This window comes from Xyrauchen texanus, chromosome 11 (assembly GCF_025860055.1).
Source record: "Xyrauchen texanus isolate HMW12.3.18 chromosome 11, RBS_HiC_50CHRs, whole genome shotgun sequence".
NCBI classification, from domain to species: Eukaryota; Metazoa; Chordata; class Actinopteri; order Cypriniformes; family Catostomidae; genus Xyrauchen; species Xyrauchen texanus.
The window spans coordinates 46,951,251-46,974,073 of NC_068286.1; the positions used below are offsets into that span (position 1 = coordinate 46,951,251).

The 22,823-nt window shown below is 40.5% G+C and overlaps 1 protein-coding gene across 1 annotated transcript; it reads right to left on the reverse strand.

Annotated features, from left to right (window-relative positions):
* On the reverse strand, positions 1–17,819 carry fhdc1 (FH2 domain containing 1). Its single transcript, XM_052137276.1, is given in 12 exon segments — positions 1–4,076; positions 4,079–5,327; positions 6,644–6,808; positions 7,023–7,140; positions 8,188–8,258; positions 8,472–8,579; positions 8,812–8,882; positions 9,166–9,266; positions 9,379–9,464; positions 10,935–11,037; positions 13,151–13,212; positions 17,376–17,819. Coding segments are annotated over 12 exon segments (3,495 nt in total). The 3' UTR covers positions 1–3,159.
* Between the last annotated feature and the right edge of the window lie 5,004 nt (positions 17,820–22,823).

The following is a 22,823-nucleotide window of genomic DNA, read 5'->3' on the forward strand; positions in this document are numbered from 1 at the left end:
TTCAACATGCTGTGAAATGTATCTTTAATATACATGTATATATTTTTCACATAGGCTTTATAGTTTTATTGATTAGCTTTGATTGCAATTATACAATCACAGAATAAAGGGCTCAGAAATAACATTCAAAATAGACAATTCAAGCAATATCCATTATAAGTACCATACATTGACATATACAGTATATGTCAAATTGTCTGACGTGAAAGTTACTTTGCTCCAAATCTACAGGCTTTTAGTGTTTTTTTGTTTGTTTTTTTTTGGTAAACTTCTCAGCTGGAACAACAATTCCATTGTACAGGACTTCTCCATGTTGCCATGGATCAATTCTAAAAAAGCACGTTAACCAATCAGTGCTAAACACACGTCTATGTGTATCTTTCCTAAGAACATAAAAAGGCATTGTAAATTGAAACTGAGGTACACTCCCCAGATTTAGTGAAAAACTAACGATTCACCTGATGAGTAAGCCATACGAATATAAAAACAAGAGGTGGCAAATATGATTATAGAGGTAGAAATTATGATTTTAGGCCATTTTGTGCCATGGTCTGAAATCAACGCTTGATTTCATCAGCACATTTATAGGCTATACATAAAATAAACTGAGAACTCTCTATTAATGTTTACCTATTTATATATTCTATATGTATACTAATAGTTGTTGTTTTACATAGACACACACAGAAGAAGCGTATGGTGCGTTCACATACAATGCGAATAGAACGTTTCGCGGGTGGCGCGAAAGGAGCAAATGGCGCGAAGCGAAAACGCGAAATCTTTTCGTTCGCGTGTTCGCGCAAAATATCCGCATGACGCGTTGTCGCGAAAGCCTATCAACATTGAGATTGTTCGGATGTCACTGACATAGTAGCAGAAGAAATCAGGAAAAATGGGTGAGAAAATGGTTGTAGCGGTGTGTGGACACCCGGATTTGTATGACACAACGTCAACATATCTGGGACTTCCACAACAGATACAGAGCAGCAATCATTGTGATATCGGCCATGGTTAATGGTGGAAAGATTGTTGTAGAAGCTCCTCCTCCTGTCCTTTTCCAGAAGAGAAGGGGGAATACTCGCTGGTTCGCGTTACTCGCGCTAACGCAAGTTTAAACAAATTTAATCCAGTGAGCAATACGAGGCGATTTTTTTTTTTGCGTTGTAGCCAATGTGAACGCACCATAATGCGTTCATATACAACGTGAATCGAGCGTTTCCATTGGTGCTATTACATACAAATGCAAAGACCAGAATAGACATGAATGAAGCGAATGGCGTGTAGCGAAAACGCGTAATCGAAAGTTGAAATTTTTCAACTCGAGCGAAATATCCGCATGACGCGTTGTCGCGAAAGCCTATCAGCATTGAGATTGTTCGTATGTCACTGACGCACTGATGTAGTGGCAGAAGAAATCTGGAAAAATGGATGAGAAAATGGTTGTAGCGGTGTGTGGGCACCCGGAATTGTATGACACAACATCAACGTATCTGGGAATTCTACAAAATTACTCGCACGAACGCAAGTTTAAACACAAATTTAATCCAGCGAGCAATGCAAGGCGAATTTTCTTTTGCGATGTATTTACCATAATGGTGTGTTCATATATAACATGAATCGAGCATTTCGCGTGGCACGATTAAATACAATGTCAATGCAAACACGCAAATAGACACAAATTCGCGGCGGCGGCACGAATGAAGCTAATGGCATGAAGCGAAAACGTGTAATTGCTTTTTTCGCGTGTTTGTGTGAGTTTACATTTTTCAACTCGAGCGAAATATCCGCACGATGCGTTGTCGTGAAAGCCTTTAAGCATTGAGATTGTCCAGATGTCACTGACGTAGTAGCAGAAAAATTCTGGAAAAATGGATGCAAAAATGGTTGTAGCGGTGTGTGGACACCCGGAATTGTATGACACAACATCAACGTATCTGGGAATTCTACAACATTACTCACGCGAATGCGAGTTTAAACACAAATTTAATCCAGCGGTCAAACTCTTGCAAGCAATGTGAGGCAAATTGTTTTTCCGCGTTGTATGTGAACGCACCATAAGAGCATGTAGAATGCCTTCCTGTGCAGATGGTAGAGAGAAAGTACCCTAGGTGTCTGCTTCATTCAGTTTCTAAAGCACAGCTTTTACCACTCGCCTCTTATTAGGCTTATTAACACTGATTTGCTATTTATGAATACATACTTTTGTATGTAAACAAACCTTTGTTCTCTACCTGTTTCAACCACAGCCACATTTGATCCATCCAGTGAACGTACTTTCTAAAACAAGTTCTAAAAAATTCACAACCTTCCCTCTAGCACCAGATTTTACCATTCCCGTTAAGCAGTATGGCTTTCAAAAGGAGCTAGCAGGATGTTCACAAAAGCGTCACAAATACAGTGGCATCTGCAGCGAGACTTGCGACCTGCATGAAAAGGCAAACTGAAAATTTCAAAGCAACTCAGCAGCTGTTAAAAGATTTAACGTTTCCAAAAAAACACTAGTTATAGAACTACAAGTTGTAGAACTCAATTTCCGTTGCATCAGCACTAAGGTGTGCTGTATTTGGATAACATTCAAAGACATTCATCAAAAGTCTTCAACTTGATTTGTCAATATGCACAAAAAAAGTGTTGGTGAATATTTGACTGGAACATTAGTGTTCATGTATTTGTTTGAATGGAAATGTTACCCTAGTAGTAAATTATGTTTGCATTACTTTTACTAACAATTACAGAAGCAAACATATATGACAAATAATCTCCTATTTGTTTTCCTCATGAATTTGTGAAAACAGATATGATCTGTGTAGTAACAAAATATAATCTAACACCAAGTAAAATGTGTGATTGATGCATTTACTGTTTGAGTCCATGACAGTTAATGATATGTGTCAAGTGTATGTAAGAAAAGGCCATCAAAACCATCCTTGTGTGGATGAGGAAGTGCTACTAAAATGTGCTGTCAAATGATGACAGTAGCTTACATCATTATTAAAACTAGCATCTAGCTACACAATATTAGCTACATCTTTAAAGGCTGTACTGTACATACATTCAGAACAATGTGATAGGCTTCAGTGCTCCTTTTGTAGCTCTACTCTATGCACAGAAAAAAACATTTATCTGCTTTGTTTTTATCCAGTATTTAATATGTCGTCTCTACTTCCACGTGGGTTTACTGGTCCTGCTTGAAACTGAGTCTCTAGCCTGTGTGGATCTTTCAGAGAAACTGCTACTTTTGAGGGATTGTTTTTGTCCAGACTGTAGAGAGGCTGTGTCACTGCCTTGAGTGCTTCGACTGGATGCCCTTACACTCTGAACCCTCCTTAAAGAACCTCCTAGTTTATCTTCACCCCTTGGGGAAGCTCCGCTACTGACAGAATCTGTTCTACCTCCAGGAGGCAATTTCTGAGAGCTAGTTCGGGATAAGGTCAAGCTCTTTAATGGTGTTCCTGTTTCGGGTGGTGGGAGCGAGTCTTTTTTAAATCTTGAAGAAGATGCCACAGTGTTGCGAGCAAAGCTGGGCAGAGCAGGAACTTTGGGGGTGTTTTTGGGAGTTGTAGGTGCACCCATTTCTGAGGTTCCTTGGGCCTGTGCTTGGGCCAAGGCACGCATTGTAGAACGACACATCTTTTCCTCTGGTGCTGGTTTTGAAATGTTTCGAATAGGTTTGGCATTTGTTTTCTTGACGGAGGGTCTGCGTGGAGTTGAGTCCCTTGCCCAGTGAGAGTTGCCAGCCGTTGCTCCTCTTTGTGCTCTGGGATTCTCTGGAGGGAGGCTGGAATGCCGAGGTCTACCTTGCCTCTCGCCTCTTCTGGCTGGCATGCTTTGGTCACGAAGTGGACGTCTGGGTTCAGTGCTTTCATGTCCAGGAGGTTTTTCTACTTTCCTTATGTTACTACTAGATCGGTTCTGCCTTGTAATGGGCACCACTTTACGCATGTTCTGAGTCTCAGTTGATGTGAGGGTTCTTGTAGGATGGCTGGCATGAGTAACCACCGCTCTGGAGACAGTTTTGGTTTTGACAATTGTTGCTTTGGGGCTACAGGTCTGGACTGCCTTCTTACCAACTCTCCGCCCTCAGCTGTGTCATAGCTATCTGTCTCTGCTTCTTCAGTAGTTACAGATGGACTGACTGATTCAGGACACTCTTGATTGATCTTTCCTGCAAGAGGTTCATCGCCTGATGTGGACACGGAGTGATCATTGGTGGACTCAAAATTGGAGGAAAGGGAATTGGTGTCCGGATTGGTTCTTGAAAAGTCGGAATCCTGTGGCTTGGGGTCAAGTCCAGATCCGTCATTAATTATGGGAGCACTCTCAATATCAGAGCAGTCCATCATGATGGAACAATCAGTTTCAGTGCAGTCCATGACATACAGCACAGGTTTCTTATTGGACATCGAGGGATCAAGGGGCAATGGGGTGTCACAACTCGTGGAGGAAAAGGTGCTTGTGTCCACTTCCTCCTTTTGTGATAAGATACTTTTGTCATTCCATACTTCATCTAGCTTGGATTCCTCATCAGAACTCCTACTAGATTGGAGGGTGTCAAGGAGAAATTCTTTGCGAGGGTCTTTTTCCAAATCCAGATCTGTCACAAGAACTTCACACGGGTTATTCAAAGAACAGTTATTATTTATCTGGCTGGTTATCTCAAATGGTTGAAGGCCAGGAACTAGTGTGTGCTTTTCCACACAAAAACTTGAGGGTCTAACACCATGACCAGATGTCCCATGAAAGATATTATTTGTGTTTCTTAATCGAGGTGTAACTCCACCTTCCGAGAGAGAAGTGTAATTATTATTATTGTAGGGATCATTGTTCATGTTGTAGACAGGAGTTGAGCATCTAGCTAAAGGACTGATGGGTTCTGTCTCAGCTTTTGGTAAAGATGCTAGCTTCTCTTGGTAAGCCTGATTCTGTGGGCCAAGCTCCCTATTATCATCCTGTGAGAGGAGCCATGCCATGGTCTTTCTTTGATGATTCCTGCCTGAGCGTGGGAGGCTGCTGAATTTGTCGAAATCGGTTGCTGAAGACCCAGAGAACAGCTCCATATATCCATGGACACTGCGGTCACTAGTAGCGTTATGGTAACGGCGGGCACTAGCTGAGCGCCCCAAATGACTGTGGGGGCTTTGAGATCTTGATTGAAGCAAGAAGTCCATGAGGCCTTCTTTGGTTAGGATGTCAACATCATTTTCACTGCTGCTGCGACCAAAACCTCCTTTCTCATTGTTGGCTGCAGCCCAGGCAAAACGTCTCTCCTCCAGTTCTTGTAAGCGCCGCTGTTTGGTTACCTCCTTTAGTTCCCTGTCCAGATTGTCCTGCAGGAGAGTGGACAAGAGATCATTATAGGAGGGTGTGACTAACATAGAACATGTTTAGTTCTGTGAAAACACATTACATTCAAGAGCGCATCTGTTACTCAAAAAATGCCACAGGTGCTCCGGAGAGGGTGCAGAATACTTTTTTGTATAAGAATATTTTGCCCCATTTTTGCTCCTTGCCTGTATGTGCCCCTCTCACCTCAAATGCAGTCGACAAAGATGCCCCGCCCACTCGTGAGCTGTTAGTTAGTCAGTTATTCCTATGAAATTATCAGATAGATTTGTCTATTTAAATGACATAAAACATGACAAAACACTGTTTCCGAGCTTTTTTGAACTTCAAACCAAACTTCCTGTTGGGCAGAGTCTACAAAGTTTGGTGACTGTAGGTTAAAAGGCATGTGCTACAGAGCCAAGGGGGTGGCAAGGGGTTTTCAAGGGGCTGGCAAAGAGCCCCCCCCTTGACCCCCCATGTGAACTTTTGCCAAGCTCTAATGGCCGACAATTCTGATGTGTGTGCAAATTTTCAGAAATTTTAGAGCATGTTAAGGGACCCAAAAGCCCCTCAAACCTTCAAAAGAAAAATGTTAACAGTAATCCTTAGGAAAACAATAGGGCCTCTACACTTACAGTGTTGCTTTGTGCACTTATGTTTTATTATATTATAATATAATAGCTATTGGGTGGGTTCCAACAAAAACAGTGTACAGTAAATACAAAATGGACCAAGACTCAAGTTGACCAAAAAGAGCGACCAATATTTCATCTGTCCCTAACCCTAGTTTTTATTTGTTCAGGATTTATTTTAGTGTTGGCTAATCGCTATGCATTTCATCACTTAAATAGCCAAATCTATTTGATATTTCGAACTGTTTTCCTCATAGGAATATCTAAATAACTATGGTAACAGGGCTAATTTCCCCACATGAGTGGGCGGGGCAACTTTGTCGACTGCATCTATGGGGGAGGGGCATGCAGAGGACAGGAGGGAAAATGGCGCGAAATACTCAGCTAATCAGAAACTGTGAACATCAAACTCTCTCACACACACACACACACATGCACTAAAAGAGTGGTTTGATAGTGTGTGTGTGTTTGTGTGTGTGAGAAAGAAAGTTTGATAGTATGTGTGAGCAGGGGTTCAAATGGGCCGGTACGGTTCAGAATGGTTCCCCACCTCCGAAATCCCAATTTAACCTGTGTGTGTGTGAGTGAGAATATGATGGTGTTATGCCCAAATGTCCTTGGCAGATAAACTCTTTACAGTGTTATCTGATCGGACATATTTGTATGTTAGTCAATAATATGTGTACCTTTACAGCTTTTTTAAACTTCAGACAGAAGTCTTGGAAGATTCTGAAGCACTCATCCAGTTTAAAGGTGTCTTTGTCTTCACAGAAGAAGTCAATGAGGGTATTACCCTCCTTGCGCAAGTCCAACCTGCAACATTTAAGGTCCTGCAGAGCCTGTATAGAGCTCTAACAAGAGAAAAGCAGTTGAATCATTCTAACTGGCATAAAAAACATGAAAACCAAAATACTACATTTTGAGATCAGGTAAAAAATGCAACATTGGTTATTGAAGGAACAGAGTGCTTTTCAATCCAATAGTTTTTATCATTACACCTTAACATACTGGGGTATAACATGTTGCCTCAAGACACTTTAAAATACTGTGGAAAGATTCATTTACCTGCAAAAAGGAATCTAGCTGCTGTTGCAGCTCATGGTCATCCAGAATCTTCTGCTCCAAAGATCGTGTTTTGACATAGAGAGAGGAAAACTCTCCCTCGATATTTTCTACCGAAATTCTACAGCAATGAAAAATATAAATAAGTATGAGAAAGATTGAGGCAGATCAGTATATAGAAGAGAAGTTAGGGAAAGGAGAATGGTATAAAGGAGGCCAAACATAAAGAATATACAGCAATGCTTCCGGGACTCTTATAACATCTCAAAACAGCATTTGGTACAGAATCATAGAAACCTGTTGCAAAGTTTGGGAATTACTTTGTGGCTTCCTTTACATTTGACATTAACATGCATTTTGTAACGAAATAATATTTTGATATTTTTCGTTAGATTAAAGTTACAATGTGCAATGCATCTCCAGGGTGATTGGATCTGATCACATTTACCCATGTATAATAGACAATCCACTTACATTACATCAGAGGCGGCATTAACTGAAAATGTTCCATTATAGATGGATCATTTATTTTGGGGGGGATTTTCTCCCCTTTTCGCCTCAGATTGGAATGCCCAATTCCCAATGCGCTTTAAATCCTCCTGGTGGCGTAGTGACCCGCTTCAATCCGGGTGGCGCAGGACGAATCTCAGTTGCCTCCACGTCTGAGACCGTCAATCCGCGCGTCTTTTAACGTGGTTACCACGGAGACGTAGCACGTGTGGAGGACTACGCTATTGGATGCCACAGCATCCACGCACAACTCACCACACACCCCACAGAGAGAGAGAACCACATTACAGTGACCACGAGGAGGTTACCCCATGTGACTCTACCCTCCCTAGCAACCGGGCCAATTTGGTTGCTTAGGAGACCGGGCTGGAGTCACTCAGCACGCCCTGGATTCGAACTCGTGCCTCCAGGTGTGGTAGTCAGTATCAATACTCACTGAGATACCTATTCCCCCCAATTCTGAGTATCTTTCAAAGATTTAAGATGGCACTAACCCAGGCGAACCGATAAAAGAAACTGTGTGCTCCCACTCATGGAAGTTTCGTAAAGCCAACTAATCCGATTAGAGTTTTCCAGATCGAGAAATTGTTTTCCATGGTCAGTGAATGGACTGGACTGTGGGCGTGCCATCTGAGGCTGAGACTAATATTGTTGTTACCTGGCTGCAATCTGAACATGTGTTAGCTTCTCTGGGAACTTCAGAAGGGCCTCATCCTTCTTCATTGCCTCCTGTGTGAGAAGAGTTGTTGTTAGAACTACGGCTCGCTGCCTATAACTTTACAAAAGATATGTGTACCAGCCTAAAATTCGATTAACTAACAGCACAAAATAAGATTCCCTTCTTGAACTCAATTGGAAGCATTCCATTGGTAAAACGTATTCAATGAATCTTAATCAGATCTAGAGGAGACAACATGTTTATTTACTTTTGCGCATACTTACCAGTGCCACAAAATGGAGCAGGTTCATGCCAGGCTTGTTGGCCTTGGTGTCTGCCAGAGAGAGCAGCGAGGACAGTTTGAAGCCCACAGCATTGCCTGCATAGCCACCCTATGAACAGACAGAGCCATCATTCATTGTCTGGTCAATGCTATAAAAGTCATTAAACCTTCTTGGCTGTTAAAATGTCAGGGAATGGAGTGAAAGATGTTTGGAGTGAAGTAGTTGAAAGGAAAGAGGATGGGACGAGGGAGGATTAGGGGAAAAGTCCACTAAAAGGACAGATAATGGGTAAAGAGTGTAGAACACCAGAAAGCCAGAGACTGAAAAAGACAATTCTTACGGCATTCATGATATTTCCTGCTTGGAGAACCAAATGTAGAATGGCATGGAGCTCTTCACAAGTCATTAGTTCTGTGGAATAATCAATAGAAATTCAACAATCGCAGGGTACTGTCTGGTTTACTTATTCTCTCAACAGAAAAAAATGACTATTATTTACAAAATGACTAATATTAAAATTCAGTTCTTCAAAAAATATGTTGGGAAACAAATATGTGGTTGCAAGTTAAAACCTTAAGTGACAATTCCCTTACAATTGTATCTAAGGGTTTTCTTAACTTAACGAGTGTGTTGCAACCAGGCCCAGATTTTCAGAAGAGTAGCAAAAAGTAGAAGTGTCGTAGCATGCTCGTACCTTCAGTAGCCTTACGCACAATGCTAATCTCACGACTCATGGTCGAACAGGATGGGAGGAACTCTTGCTGAAGTACCATAGCCTCGATACGCACCTCAAAGCTTTAAAGTATACACAATCATAGTTGAATTGCCTTTTAATAAGGTGATAATATTACACATAAACATTACGATTTGTGTCTGACTGATAAGTGAGTTCCAGTGTGACACTAACCGTGGCAATTGAATCAACAGGAACATGAAGGAATCAGCCAGCGTCAGATTATTGGGGTCTCCTTTGAATTCCCTCAATCTTTTCACCTAGTGATGGATATCATATCTGGTTTATATTTACATTGAAACATTAGAGCAAAACCTTTTTACCCCATCACAAACCCCTTACAAACATTTATCACAATTTATTACACAGGGCTCTGGAATACTTGATTCTGATTGGTCAATGGCGACATCTAGTGGTCTGAGTAGCAACTGCACATCTAGGGATTAAGACATATCTGACTGGTCAAGACAGTTAAAAGTGACTCACTTTAAAGCCTAAAAAATAGCCCATGCATCATAATTCAAGTTCTCGGAACACATTAGGCTTTTTTTGAGAAACTTTTGAGAAAGTAAAGAAAATAAAAAAATTCGGTGAAAATCTTGACACCTGTTACATGTTCATGAGTGCATGAGAAAAGCATATGCTCAGTTTAACTTGAGTTGCATAGACTTTTATAATACTTTTGGGTGCCTTTTGTGGCGGGGCGAGCAAGAAAGACACAGTGGGCGTGGCATCATAAAATGTTCAAAAAGGTGGAATAAATAGCGTCCGTGGGGAATAGTGATCAAAATAAAGGGGAATCTGGGATCCTCGTGGTGAAACGGGGCTCCGTGAAGGCTGGGGAAGTGTCCATGGAATGGCCCAGGTGTGAGCGAGGTCTGATGGTCGCACACGCTCTCCTCCTTGGTCCAGGGTGCGTGGGGCTGCGGCGTCCTTGGTGGCCTGTCTTCCCAAGCCCGGGATGCGAGGTCCAATGGTCGCATGCGCTCTCCTCCTTGGTCCAAGTTGCGTGGGGCGGCAGGTGAGAGGGGAAGGCGGCCCGGCCTCTAGCCCGTTGTCCTCAGCGTGTGCTGTCCTCCCTGTCATTGCATCTAATTCGCGCCAGGGGTCTGAGTAGCGGGTCTGGCAATGCACCTAACTCAGCCGAACCATCCCGGGTCTCCAAGACCTGCGAGTATGCCAGCGTGTGCACACATGGAGAATAGAAGCCAGCTTTCCGAGAAGAGGCGCACTCTGCGTTTATTTGTCAGTGGTGATTAGTGCCGGTCCTCCCTATAGGCAAACTAAGCAAGTTGCTTAGGGGCCCCGATCCCACCAGGAGGCCCCCACACTGTCAAAGAAATTATAAGTAGTGTAACAAACATACCGATGGGGGCCTACCCCACACAAATGTTTGCTTAGGGCCCCCAAAAGGCTAGGACTGGCACTGGTGGTGATGTAGCTAAACACAAATCAGGTGTGCCTCATTGCCTCGCTGCCCAAATGTGGCTTATTAATTATGCGCCTCTACTCTTCTCATGCCCCATGAGCTTGGCTGAAGGACATCCCTCAGAGGTGAAGATGACGAGAGGGAGAAGCAGGTCACTTTGACACACTTTCACAATCACAATGTGTTTCAAAGCTGAATTCCATTTGTAATTGGATCACCGTTAATACCAGGTGTAAACGGGGCCATACACCATGCAACCTTTATAAATATGATGTACAGGAATGTTAAGAGTTCTTCTCACCTCCTCTGACTCTGGTAGAAGCTTGAGCAGTTCTTTCAGCGGTTCAGCTCCATACGGCTCACTGTTGCCCAGACGGATATCTTCTACTATTGCATGATTGGGCCTAAGAGAATAAAACACAAGAATAAAACAGCCGGTCCAGTTTTGGGTCAGACATTGCAACCACAATGCGAAGACTATAAATTAGATGAACCCTTTTAGGACACATCAGTGAATGCTCCAAAGAAAGACATATACAATATAAGAATATTGTAATATGCACATCATCTAAAATTGCTGCACTGCTTAACTTGTGTTGCTAGAGCTCACAGCTAGAGGGCGCCACACGATCACACATCGCTGACTAAATGGATTGCGATGGTTTTATAACACGCAGCTGTTTCCTGTAGCCATATCGCCATTTAATTCTTAATTCAATCAATTCTGCAGCCTTAATGAATGCCATCTGGATGTCTCAAGAGATCACAGTCTGCAGGTTTAGAGCATTTTGTATGATTTTCTTCTCATCTTATACAGTAAGTGCTACTTTTACAACTCTCACATCAGTAACGCTAGTTTTTCCTCATTAATGCAAATGACAAAGAATGGGAATTAAATATTACATGTTCTGAGGAGTGCCAACCTTTCTACATAATGTGGCTATTATTATTTCTGGATTGAGTATCCAGTATATTGAGTATCACTGTGTCTGATTTAGAACGGGAAGAACTCTAGATCTAACGACACGTAGATAAAGTTAACCATTATTGTTAGTCTTCTAGTCAAAATTTGGATTGTAAAAATCAATGACAGCTGTAACTATTCAATACTGGGGATGACCATGTTATAAGCGGGATCATCCACGACTAGTTGTGCATTAAACGTTTTGAACGCACTCCGCTTCACATCGGTTGGTTCTTCGCCTCCATGTTGTGCATTAAAATAGTTTAACACATACCTAGCCGTGGATTAATATATAATATTAACAATACATCCATTTGCACAAACGTGCTTATCCTTATACTGTCTACACAGACCCCAACACTCACATACACAGACAAATGCACACAAACATTACAGATAAACACAAATAAAGACATATCTATCTGATCACATAAAAAGCACTTTTTCATTTTGCATGACCAGTCATAATCATGCAGACTTTGCGGATGTGGAAATACCTGTTAAACAATCAAACAAAAGCCCTGTTTACATAGGACACATCCACCTCCACCTGCTCACATTACCTCATAACAGACTTGACACAAGCTTTTCTTGTTTAAGCATTTTCCTCTTGGAATTTCCCATTGAGTACTTCTCTAATCTGTTAATAATCAGTTAATGGTATGTTTTATATCTGTCTTTATCTATATCTAATGTACTTGTCACTGTGAATGTACATCCTCATTTTAACTGATGTGTCAATCAGAGCATGAAAGCCATTACACAAGAGCATTAGGTTTCCTTTGACCACCAGATCGTATTTCTGTACTGAAACACAAAGACATGCACACACACATGCACACACACTAATGCATGCACACTAATGCATGCACACTAATGCACGCACACTATTGCACGCACACACACACACACACACACATGCACACACTCATGCACACACACTAATGCACGCACACTATTGCACGCACACACACACACACACACACACATGCACACACTCATGCACACACACTAATGCATGCACACTATTGCACGCACACACATGCACGCACACTCATGCTCGCACACTCATGCTCGCACACTCATGCGCACACACTCATGTGCACACACACATGCGCACACACTCACGCACACACATTAATGCAGGCACACACATTAATGCAGGCACACTCATGCACGCACACACATGCACACACTCATGCACATACACTCATGCACATACACTCATGCACACACACACACATGCACACACTCATGCACGCACACACATGCACACACTCATGCACACACACACACATGCACACACTCATGCACGCACACACATGCACACACTCATGCACATACACTCATGCACACACACACACACACACACTCATGCACACACACACACTCATGCACACACACACTCATGCACACACACACACACACACACACACACACACACACACACACACACACACACACACACACACACACACACTCATGCACACACACACATGGAAAGTTTAGCTTGAGGCCCCAAGAATACATGGAGGAATTTCTGAAAAACTTACTTCTTGAACTGTTTGAGGAAAATTCCAATGTTCATTCCTCTCTTTGAGTCCAATATGCTGATCTGGAAGAACAGAAGATTGGGCAGGGTAATTATATTGGATGGAAAGATACACATAAATGACATTTTGTGTGCATGTTATCTAAAAAACGGAGGCAGAAATCATCCGTGCTCATTCCTAGTTCAACTGAATGGCACCTTCTGCAGATCATTTGCTTTACACTGAACATTCTCATGACCTACCCTCCATCGCTGCACAATTATTCAAATGATAAGGATATGGGATATGCATGTGATCCACATGAACATGAGTTTGGTTCACGGTGCTTATTGCGTAAAACATGCATTGTGAACGCAAAGCGCTCCATGGACACTTCATTTTCAAATTCACCTTATCCGCACATTTTGCCTGCAATAAGTTACTGTACAAATCGAATGTAATATCTCTAGGCACAGACGAGGAGGAGAAGATGACGGCATCACTTCAGATTTGGATGAACTATTTTAAACTACAAATGAAAATCAATGAAGGTCTTCAATCAATTTTCTGCCAAAATAAAGGCTTGAGAGTTTAACAGGATCTTCTTACAACATGAAAATATTACTAGTCCAAAATAATATCCAATATTTAATATAATGACAATGATTATGGCCTCAAGGAGGACTCGAGTGAGAACAACCTTGGCAGTAGCACCACAGGCATTGCTTGCTAGTTTTGAGCCATTGCACACTCTATTAAACAGGACTTAATTGTGCTGCCCTAACTGGAACACAAAACGAGTTATTGTCAAAATGTGAAAACTGCTCTTTTCAATACAACAATCACATGCTGACATGTTGATCACTGGCTTTCATCCAAAGTGACTTACAGTGCTCTTATTACAGGGACAATCCCCACGGAGCAACCTGGAGTTAAGTGTCTTGCTCAAGGACACAATGGTGGTGGCTGTGGGGATCAAACCAGCAACCTTCTGATTACCAGTTATGTGCTGGTCCAATAATCTTAAAGTAAACGATCTGTAAAAATGCAATCCTTGTTTAACTCATTGAATCAGCACCAGGAAACCCTCTGTAGCACGATGCCTCATTCACTGAGAACTTTAACTAACACGACAGAGCCGTTTTAGCAGCAACTTAACACACACACAAGCTGCCACTCTCTAGCACACACATGTACATGGCCAGTGTGTTTCATACATGCACTTTGATTGTGACACACACAAACTCAAAGGACTAACAGGGCGGTGTCTAGAATTACAAACGAGACCACATGTGGTCCACATCACCTCAGACAAACAATAGATCAGCTTCATTAGATCTGTACAGGTGCACTTGGTGCCTTCTGGAATAATTACAAAGCTACACAGACCTGTGGCAACCACACAAGACAGCACAAAAACACAGCTGGTCGCTTAGACACAAAATGACAAGCTCACGGGAGCATATGTTTTGGGTAATAGCAACATGTTTGTATTACGCAGAGGTGGAAACCTTAATAGCACACACCTCATAAAATGTCTCTTATGACAGTATGTAAAGTGGTCCAAAAGCTTTCTACATGATAGCAATGTGTAGACACAAAATATATGAAGACTATAGAAAATAACCACCTTTTTTGGGAATACATAGATTCCCAGCGTTATCGAGTTAACAGGTGTGCATTATAGGTTGCTTTCAGAATGAGACGTGTGGAAAGCAATCTTACCTAAATGATAAACTATACAAATACTACATTAATGTGTTGTTAGCTTGCATGTTAAAGGGGTAGTTCACGCAAAAATGATAATTCTGTCATCATTTACTCACCTTCATGCCATCTTAAACTCGTATGAATTTCTATCAGCTTAAGGATTTTTTTGAAGGATGTTTGGGGGTCCAAAACTTTCAAGCTTATAAAGGACACAACGTCCTTTATATGCATAAAAGTATCCTTACAACTCGAGTGGTTTAATCCATGTCTTCTGAGGTCATACGATCAGTTTTGGGTAAGAAACAAACCACAATTTAAAGGGATAGTTCATGCATAAATATAAATTCTCTCATCATTTACTCACCCTCATGCCATCCCCGATGTGTTTGACTTTCTTTATTCACCAGAACACAATGAAGATTTTCAGAAGTATATCTCAGCTCTGTAGGTCCTTACAATGCAAGTGAATGGGTGCCAACATTTTAAAGCTCCAAAAAGCACATATAGCCTTCATATAAGTAATCCATACGACTTTGTGGATTAATTCATGTCTTCTGAATCTAAACAGTATGTTAGATACCGTTGAATAGATCAACATTAATAGATTATAACAAATCTTTCACAGATTTCTTTCAATGATCCTGAGCGACTGAAGCTATGGCTGCTCGGCTATGGCATCACCCATTGAGTCAATCAAAATATTGAGGGTGTGCAGTGAACAGTTTTTCCCTGCTGATTTCAGACCAGCTGAGGAATCCAAGCGACATTGACATGCCAACATGTTTACATCATGCAAGAGGCAGCTTGATCTTCACCCTCGTGAAAGTACATACAACAGCTGGACAGAAGCGAACATTTTTAGTAAAAAAAATAGGATATTTTTAGAAAAAAGTAGCATTTTACTTCAGAAGACATTAATTAGACCACTGGAATCATATGGATTATTTAGTTTTTTTATAGATACTTATTGCTTTTTGGAGTTTGAAAAATTGATACATTTTGGCACCTATTCACTTGCATTGTATGGACCAAAAGAGCTGAGATATTCTCCTAATTTGTGTCCTGGAGAAGAAAGAAAGTCACACACATCTGTGATGGCGTACATCAATAAAAATGCTACATTTCCAGTTCCTATTTTTACCATCAACGGTACATTTTAAAAGTATCCCAAATCTATACAACCCATGACTCTATTGATTTAACTCACATCTACATTTCCAAAATTGCCCAAACTGGGCATCCAGACCACAAACCTGGCAACACAGACTACGTTTATATGGACAAAAGTCATTTATTGCGTGAAAGCTGCTTAAGGCTCAATATCGTGTTTATATAAGCTGTGTTAGCGGCGTTCTCTTTGCTCCCGTATACATGCGGTTCGTTCAGTTAGCAGCTTTCTCCATAGCAACGTAATTTTCCCGAGACACTTGTGTAAATAACAAACATGGGATTCAAGGAAGGCATTGCTGTTTTATTCTCTGTTGCTTCACTTTATTTCCAGATTTATTTCCTTCACTTTTGATCACGACCTGTAGCGGTATTGCGCTGCAACAGTGGGGCTTCCCTCTTATGTAAAACTCCGGGATTCCCCCGGTGTACGAGCACACGCGAACGTGAGGGACAGTCGATATTTTACACTGGTGTGTAGGAATGGGTATAGTTTATAGTGTACATGCTTTTCCCAATGTACTCCCAGATATGTTGAATTCTTTCTGCGGTCTTGACTTGTTGTTGTGATCCATCATGACGTTTGTTATCCGGTCTGTTCACGGATATGCGCACTCCTCAAAATCCTGTAACAACAGCACTTATGAGTTTACATTGCCACATAAGCCGCATTCTCTGGGAGAAACCCAGGTGTGTTAAAGCGCTTTACTTAATCCCTTAAGCAGCGTGAGGAAAACGGCATTCTCGTACGCATGACGTTTCAGAACACCGCTTTCTACAAAAACCTGGAATAAAACGTTTTCATAAATGCATGTGAATAAGAACTTATATTTTAGTCTGTTTCTCACCCAATGCAGTTATATCTCGTTAGAAGACATGGAACCATTCTAGTTATATGGATTACTTTTTTACTGCATTTATGTGTTTTCGGAGAAGGTTTAGACCCCAATGACTTACATTGTATGGACAAAAACACCTCATACATCTGTGTCCAAGATTAAGAAGGCATGAGAGTAAACGATGAGAGAATTGTAATTTTTCGGTTAACTATACCTTTGACAATTTTCTAAGTACATTCGCCAAGATGAAGACGATACATAATCAAAATAATGTTTCCTTAAGATGTTCTAGTCACCAGGAATGGTCTGTGGATTATGGGAAATGGTCAGTCTATGCTAGAATTCAGGCTTGTGCAATCTTAAGACATGCTATTAAGTAAAGCACATTAAAAAAATCAATTCAAATGATATATTAAGTCTCACATCTGCTAGGAGTGAAAATATGCTCAGCAGCAGCAGGAACACTTACCAGTGTATAGACCAACATTAATGTCATGATCAATTCGATTTTCCTGCTCAGGTTGCCTTACCTCATCTTTACTCTCTTTAAGTGAACCTCTGGATCTCCCAGCACGAGGATGTCCACTGCCAGTCTGGGTTCGAATGTCCTCCTGCTGGCCAAAGAGCTCCTCCACTGTCCTCACATCAATCTGATACTGTTGTTGTCTCACTGCTAGAGTCCAAATATTGGGTTTTCCCCGAACCTTTTCTTCTGGAATGGTTTTCCAAAAGAAGCTTCTTACCCGTCGTTTCTTGCGTGAAGCATGGGAGTTGCCCAATGCCTGGGGTGGTGGTGGGGGAGGTGGAGGTGGTGGTGGAGGGACATCCGGAGGGCTGAAAGTGGTGCCATGACCATGGCTAGAGTCATTTATGGAGGCTGTAGAGGGTTCAGGAAATGGCAATGGACTCACTATAGGTCTGGTACAATCGCTTGAAGAATCCTCCGCAGCTGTCACACTGGCCATGACAAGCATCACATTAGCAATGACACCAGTCCTGGAGGGCCAGGTGGTATGGGGTGATGTCTCCCTCCTTTCTACCGAACCCAACTGTTAATCACCAAACCAATCAGGGCGACCTCTATGCTTGATTTTAGGTGGTGTCTATTTTTCATTTAGCTTACAGGCCTATAAATAACCATAATTTTCTCAAGCAAAATATGTGTGCAACTCATTCTTAAATAGATAAATTAGACTACAGCACAAAAAATTTAGAATTGATACTTCAATCACAACACTGTCGACTGGCTCTTATGACAATGAAGTCTGGAGGATGGACACAGGTGTTTCGCAGTCTCCTTAAACCAGTGTCTTAACATTCCCACATATTTTCTCTTCACTTCCACCGCACAGTCCCATAATCCCGAGCTGTTACTTCCAAGCTTTCATCCACAGCAGTGGGGTCAGAGTTCAAAACCTTGGAGCTGCAGGAAGGACAAACACACAAAATCAAAATTACTGAGGTGCAGTCATGCGAGGGAACATGGAATCCTAAAAACAGAGGAAATGAGAAAGTAACAGACATCAAAAGAGATGTGACCGTACACTCAAGGAAAGCGCACAGTAGGAAATCGGGAAATGCTATTGTTCAGCTTAAGTCATTGAGGCCATCCTGCTATGTGTAAAAACGCATGACAGATGAGCCAAAGCTTCACTAATGAAAATTCACACAAGAAACTTTCAAAGCATCTGTACGTCTCATTTCGCAACATTCATCAACAATTTCCTTATTGCAAGAAAACAGAATTCCCGTTTGCATGCACTGTATAAGCGGCGTTCTCTTTACTCCCGTATACATGCGGCGCGTTCAGAAAGCAGCTTTCGTAATGTAGCAATGTAATTTCTGCGATGCTTGTATACATAACAAACATGAGATCAAAAGAAGACTTTGCTATTTTATTCATTGCTTCGCACATTTGCGAACCTGTAGCGGAATTGCACTGCAATAGTGGGGTTTTCCTCTTATGTAAAACTCTGGGATTCCCCCGGTGTACAATCATGTTTATAAATGGGGATAGTTTACAGTGTATGTGATTTTCCCACTGTACTCCCAGAAATATTGATTTCTTTCCATTGTATCGACATGATGTTGGACTCCATCCTATGACGTTTGTTATCCAGTATGTTCCACGCACGCGCACTCGTCAAACACCCATCAGAACGCCGCTTAAGCGTTTACATGACCACGTTAAGTCACGTTCTCCGCGAGAAATCTAGATGTGTTAAACCGCTTTCTCTTAGTCCCTTAAATGCCGTAAAAGCATTCTTGTTTAAAGACGTTTCAGAATGCCACTTTCTGCTAAAACCGTGGAATAAACTGTTTTCCCAAATGCATGTAAACGTGGTAATATTTAAACGTTAAAATACTCACTTTTTCAAAAGTTTAGCCACAAGACATAAAAGATATGCATGTAAACATGCATTTAAGTGTGATAAAATCACATACTAAACTTTTCTGTAATAAGTTATAGACAATTTTACAACTTTGTTGCCATGACGATGTAATGTCAACAAACCCTAAAACCTAAAATGACAATTTAAACAACTTTACAGCTCAAATAATACACAAGTTTTAACAGGAGAATTAATATAAGTGCATTTATACAATTATAAGCGTCACATTTCTGCTTTTAAACCCTCAAAAATTGTCCACTGGAACACAGATTTTATTTTTAAAGAAAAGGAGGGAAGAGCTGAAACAATTTTTTTTGGTAATCGTCATTATGCCACAAATGCTGTCAACTGAGCTTTACTTGAATTGAACCCGGAATATTCCTTTAATAATTCCAGCTCCACATGGATGATGTCACAGCCATTAAATATCGAATTACATAATAGGAGTCATTTCCATGCAGGTCATTCACACATGCCCACATCTGTTATTTGAATACGCAAAGCAACCAACATCACACAACCTTTAAAGTACAGTGGGGTTGTCAAGAAGACCAGCCAACTATCAAAGCTGCACTTTCAAATGTAGCGATCTCACACAATGAGTTACAAAGACATTCAACCAAAACCCTAAAAACACAATACATCACTTCTATTTTATTTTGATATAGGCACACATCATTTACAAGAGCCTCGTGAGCAGCTTGCATTGATCAGCACATTTTTAGCTGTTATAATGTTCTTTTCACACTGGTGTTTATTTATCATAGTCAATGAGTCCAGTGTGTTTCTCCTTATGGAGTGATACACCGCAGTCTGATCACAAACTGCCACAACACTCTTGGGTCAGAGTCAACGGCCATTTAGGAGTCTCAGAGAGATTGAGGGTCATAACAGCCTGATTTCATGATAAACAATAACATGATTTAACACTTGGATTATCACATAGTGGTGTAGAGTCATTGTTACTCAAACATGATAAAAGAGAAAATCAGGGTGTATTTTCCAGCCAAATATGGACCCCATGTGCCGAATTCCAGACGAGCTCAACCATGCGGCGAATGTTCACGCCTGGGTCAGTGAAAGAACGTTGTTTTGGAGTGTATTAACGTGACACTACTGAAACGTTTCTAGAAATTGGACATGCTGTGCCTTTCACATCACATCCTTTCAAGCGAGGGAATCTGGAATTCGGAAAGCATAGACCAGCTTAAAAAGACAAAACATGTCGTTGATGTTCCTGTGTGATCCGTCTGGATACTCGTCTGTTAAATTCTCTCATTATTGTCTCACCTTCATGATATCTCAGGTGTGTTTGACTTTCTTCAGCAGAACACATTTGAAGATAAATAGTAAAATATGTCAGCTGAGTCGGTCCTTATAATGCAAGTGAATGGAGATTTCTCTTTTGAAGCTACAAACATCACAGACAGTCAGTATAAACGTCATCCACATTACTCCAGCGGTTACATTAATGTCTTCTAAATCAACACGATCACTTTTGTTGTGAAAAACGTAAATATTTTATAACTCTAAATCATTGCTCCTTGTATTATTATTCACATATTCACAAAGAACTGAGGCACGTGCGTCATATTCGGAAGAGCAGCGCTGTTTACATTTGAGAAGGAGGAGCACTGTACAGTATCTTGGTTGTTTTTGGTTTAGATCTGATTTTATCTGTTTCTTTACTCACAATGGTGCGTTTGTGTGATTATCCTGGATGTATCGATCGAGTGGGAACGTGAGATTACGTCTGTATTATTGCAACGTGAATACGTCACATGACAGACCGCTTGGACTCCACCTTCTCGTAAAGCTTACCGGAAGTGTTGGACTATAGTTAAAAAGCACTTAAATATTTATATTTTTTCATACAAAAAGCAATTGTGTTGCTTTAGAAGACATTAATGTAACCGCTGGAGTCATATGGATGACATTTATACTGACTGTCTGTGATTTTTAGAGCTTCAAATGTCTGATCACCATCCACTTGCATTATAAGGACCGACTGAGCTGACATATTTTTCTATTTTTCTTCAAATGTGTTCTGCTGAAGAAAGAAAGTCAAACACACCTGAGATATCATGAGGGAGAATAAATAACAAGACCATTTTCATTTTTGGGTGAACTGTCCCATTAATACCACATATAGATTTTACTACAGTTCTACTATCTAAGTTTTACCCAACTTAGATCCATCTACCCTCCTATTTCCAACCTGACTTTTATATCTAAGCTCCTGGAAAGATTGTAGCTACTCACTTACAATCACATCTATCAGCCAATAATCTCTATGACCCTTTTCAATCTGGTTTTCATCTATTCCACAGTACTGAAACTGCTCTCTTGAGGGTTGTTAATGATCTTCTCCTCTCTGCTGACTCTGGGCCCTCAGTTTTTTGACACTAAATGCCACAACACACTCCTCTCCCAACTCTCAGATATTGGTATTTCAATGAACATACTTTATATTGTGGCAGACACAAAAAGTGGCTTTAAAGGTCAAAAAATGTTTGTTTTATTTCCGTATTGAATATAACCCTATGATTGGTCTGCACTATTTTCAGTTGTTTGTCTATGTACTCATGCGCCAGTCGGGTGATTTCGGAGGGTCTCACTTTGGTTGCGTTGCGTCTCGCTAGTTTTCAGCGTCAGTCAGAGGCACTAGTTAAACATACTTTTCAACTTTGTAAAAGGCATCTTGAGATTCCTGCATAATTCTGCGTCTGGTCCAGCAGTTTTTGAGGAGCAGGAGCAGCATGTTTTATAGACACTTTCAGGGGTTGTGCTAAAAATGATCATTATCGGTCATTTTGATGGAATGGGATGATTAAAATACTAAAATCACGGATGACTGACAAACCGAGTTCAGAGAAACCGAAACTTTCTGTTCATTTATTTGCATTTTGAAAAGTCAAATGTTTAAATAATTGCATTTATAACAAACTTCACATTTATTGTTCAATACAATATTTAGTATCAGTCTGATTTACTCTGAAACCACTATTATTATATTTGAATTTGTATTTTGTGTCTAAAAAATATATATTTTTTATCTCTCTCTCTTTATATATATATATATATATATATATATATATATATATATATATATATATATATATATACATATTTTATTTTTTATAAATATATATATATATATATATATATATATATATATATATATATATAATTATTTTTTATATATAAAAATATATATTATTATTATTAATTTAAATATATATAAAAATATATATATTTTTTTAGACAAATGCTAGGTGGAAATATTTTTCATGATTAAAAAATGTCAGCTATAATCACAGATATTTTATTTATTTAGTAAACAAATATTTTAGACCTACTATAATGTTATAATACAGCGGGACACGTGCTGACTGCCCCCTACTGCTAAAAATGTGCAAAAACATCAAGGTGGTATTTACGTGTGGGTTGGGGACATGATTAATCGTGCTATTTTTCAACACTTATTTTTCATATAAAAACATCGCACTAAATTAACGTGCTATATTATCATCAGCCCTAACTGTTACTAATGGTTTGCACGGCTGTGGTGATGTTCTAGAAACA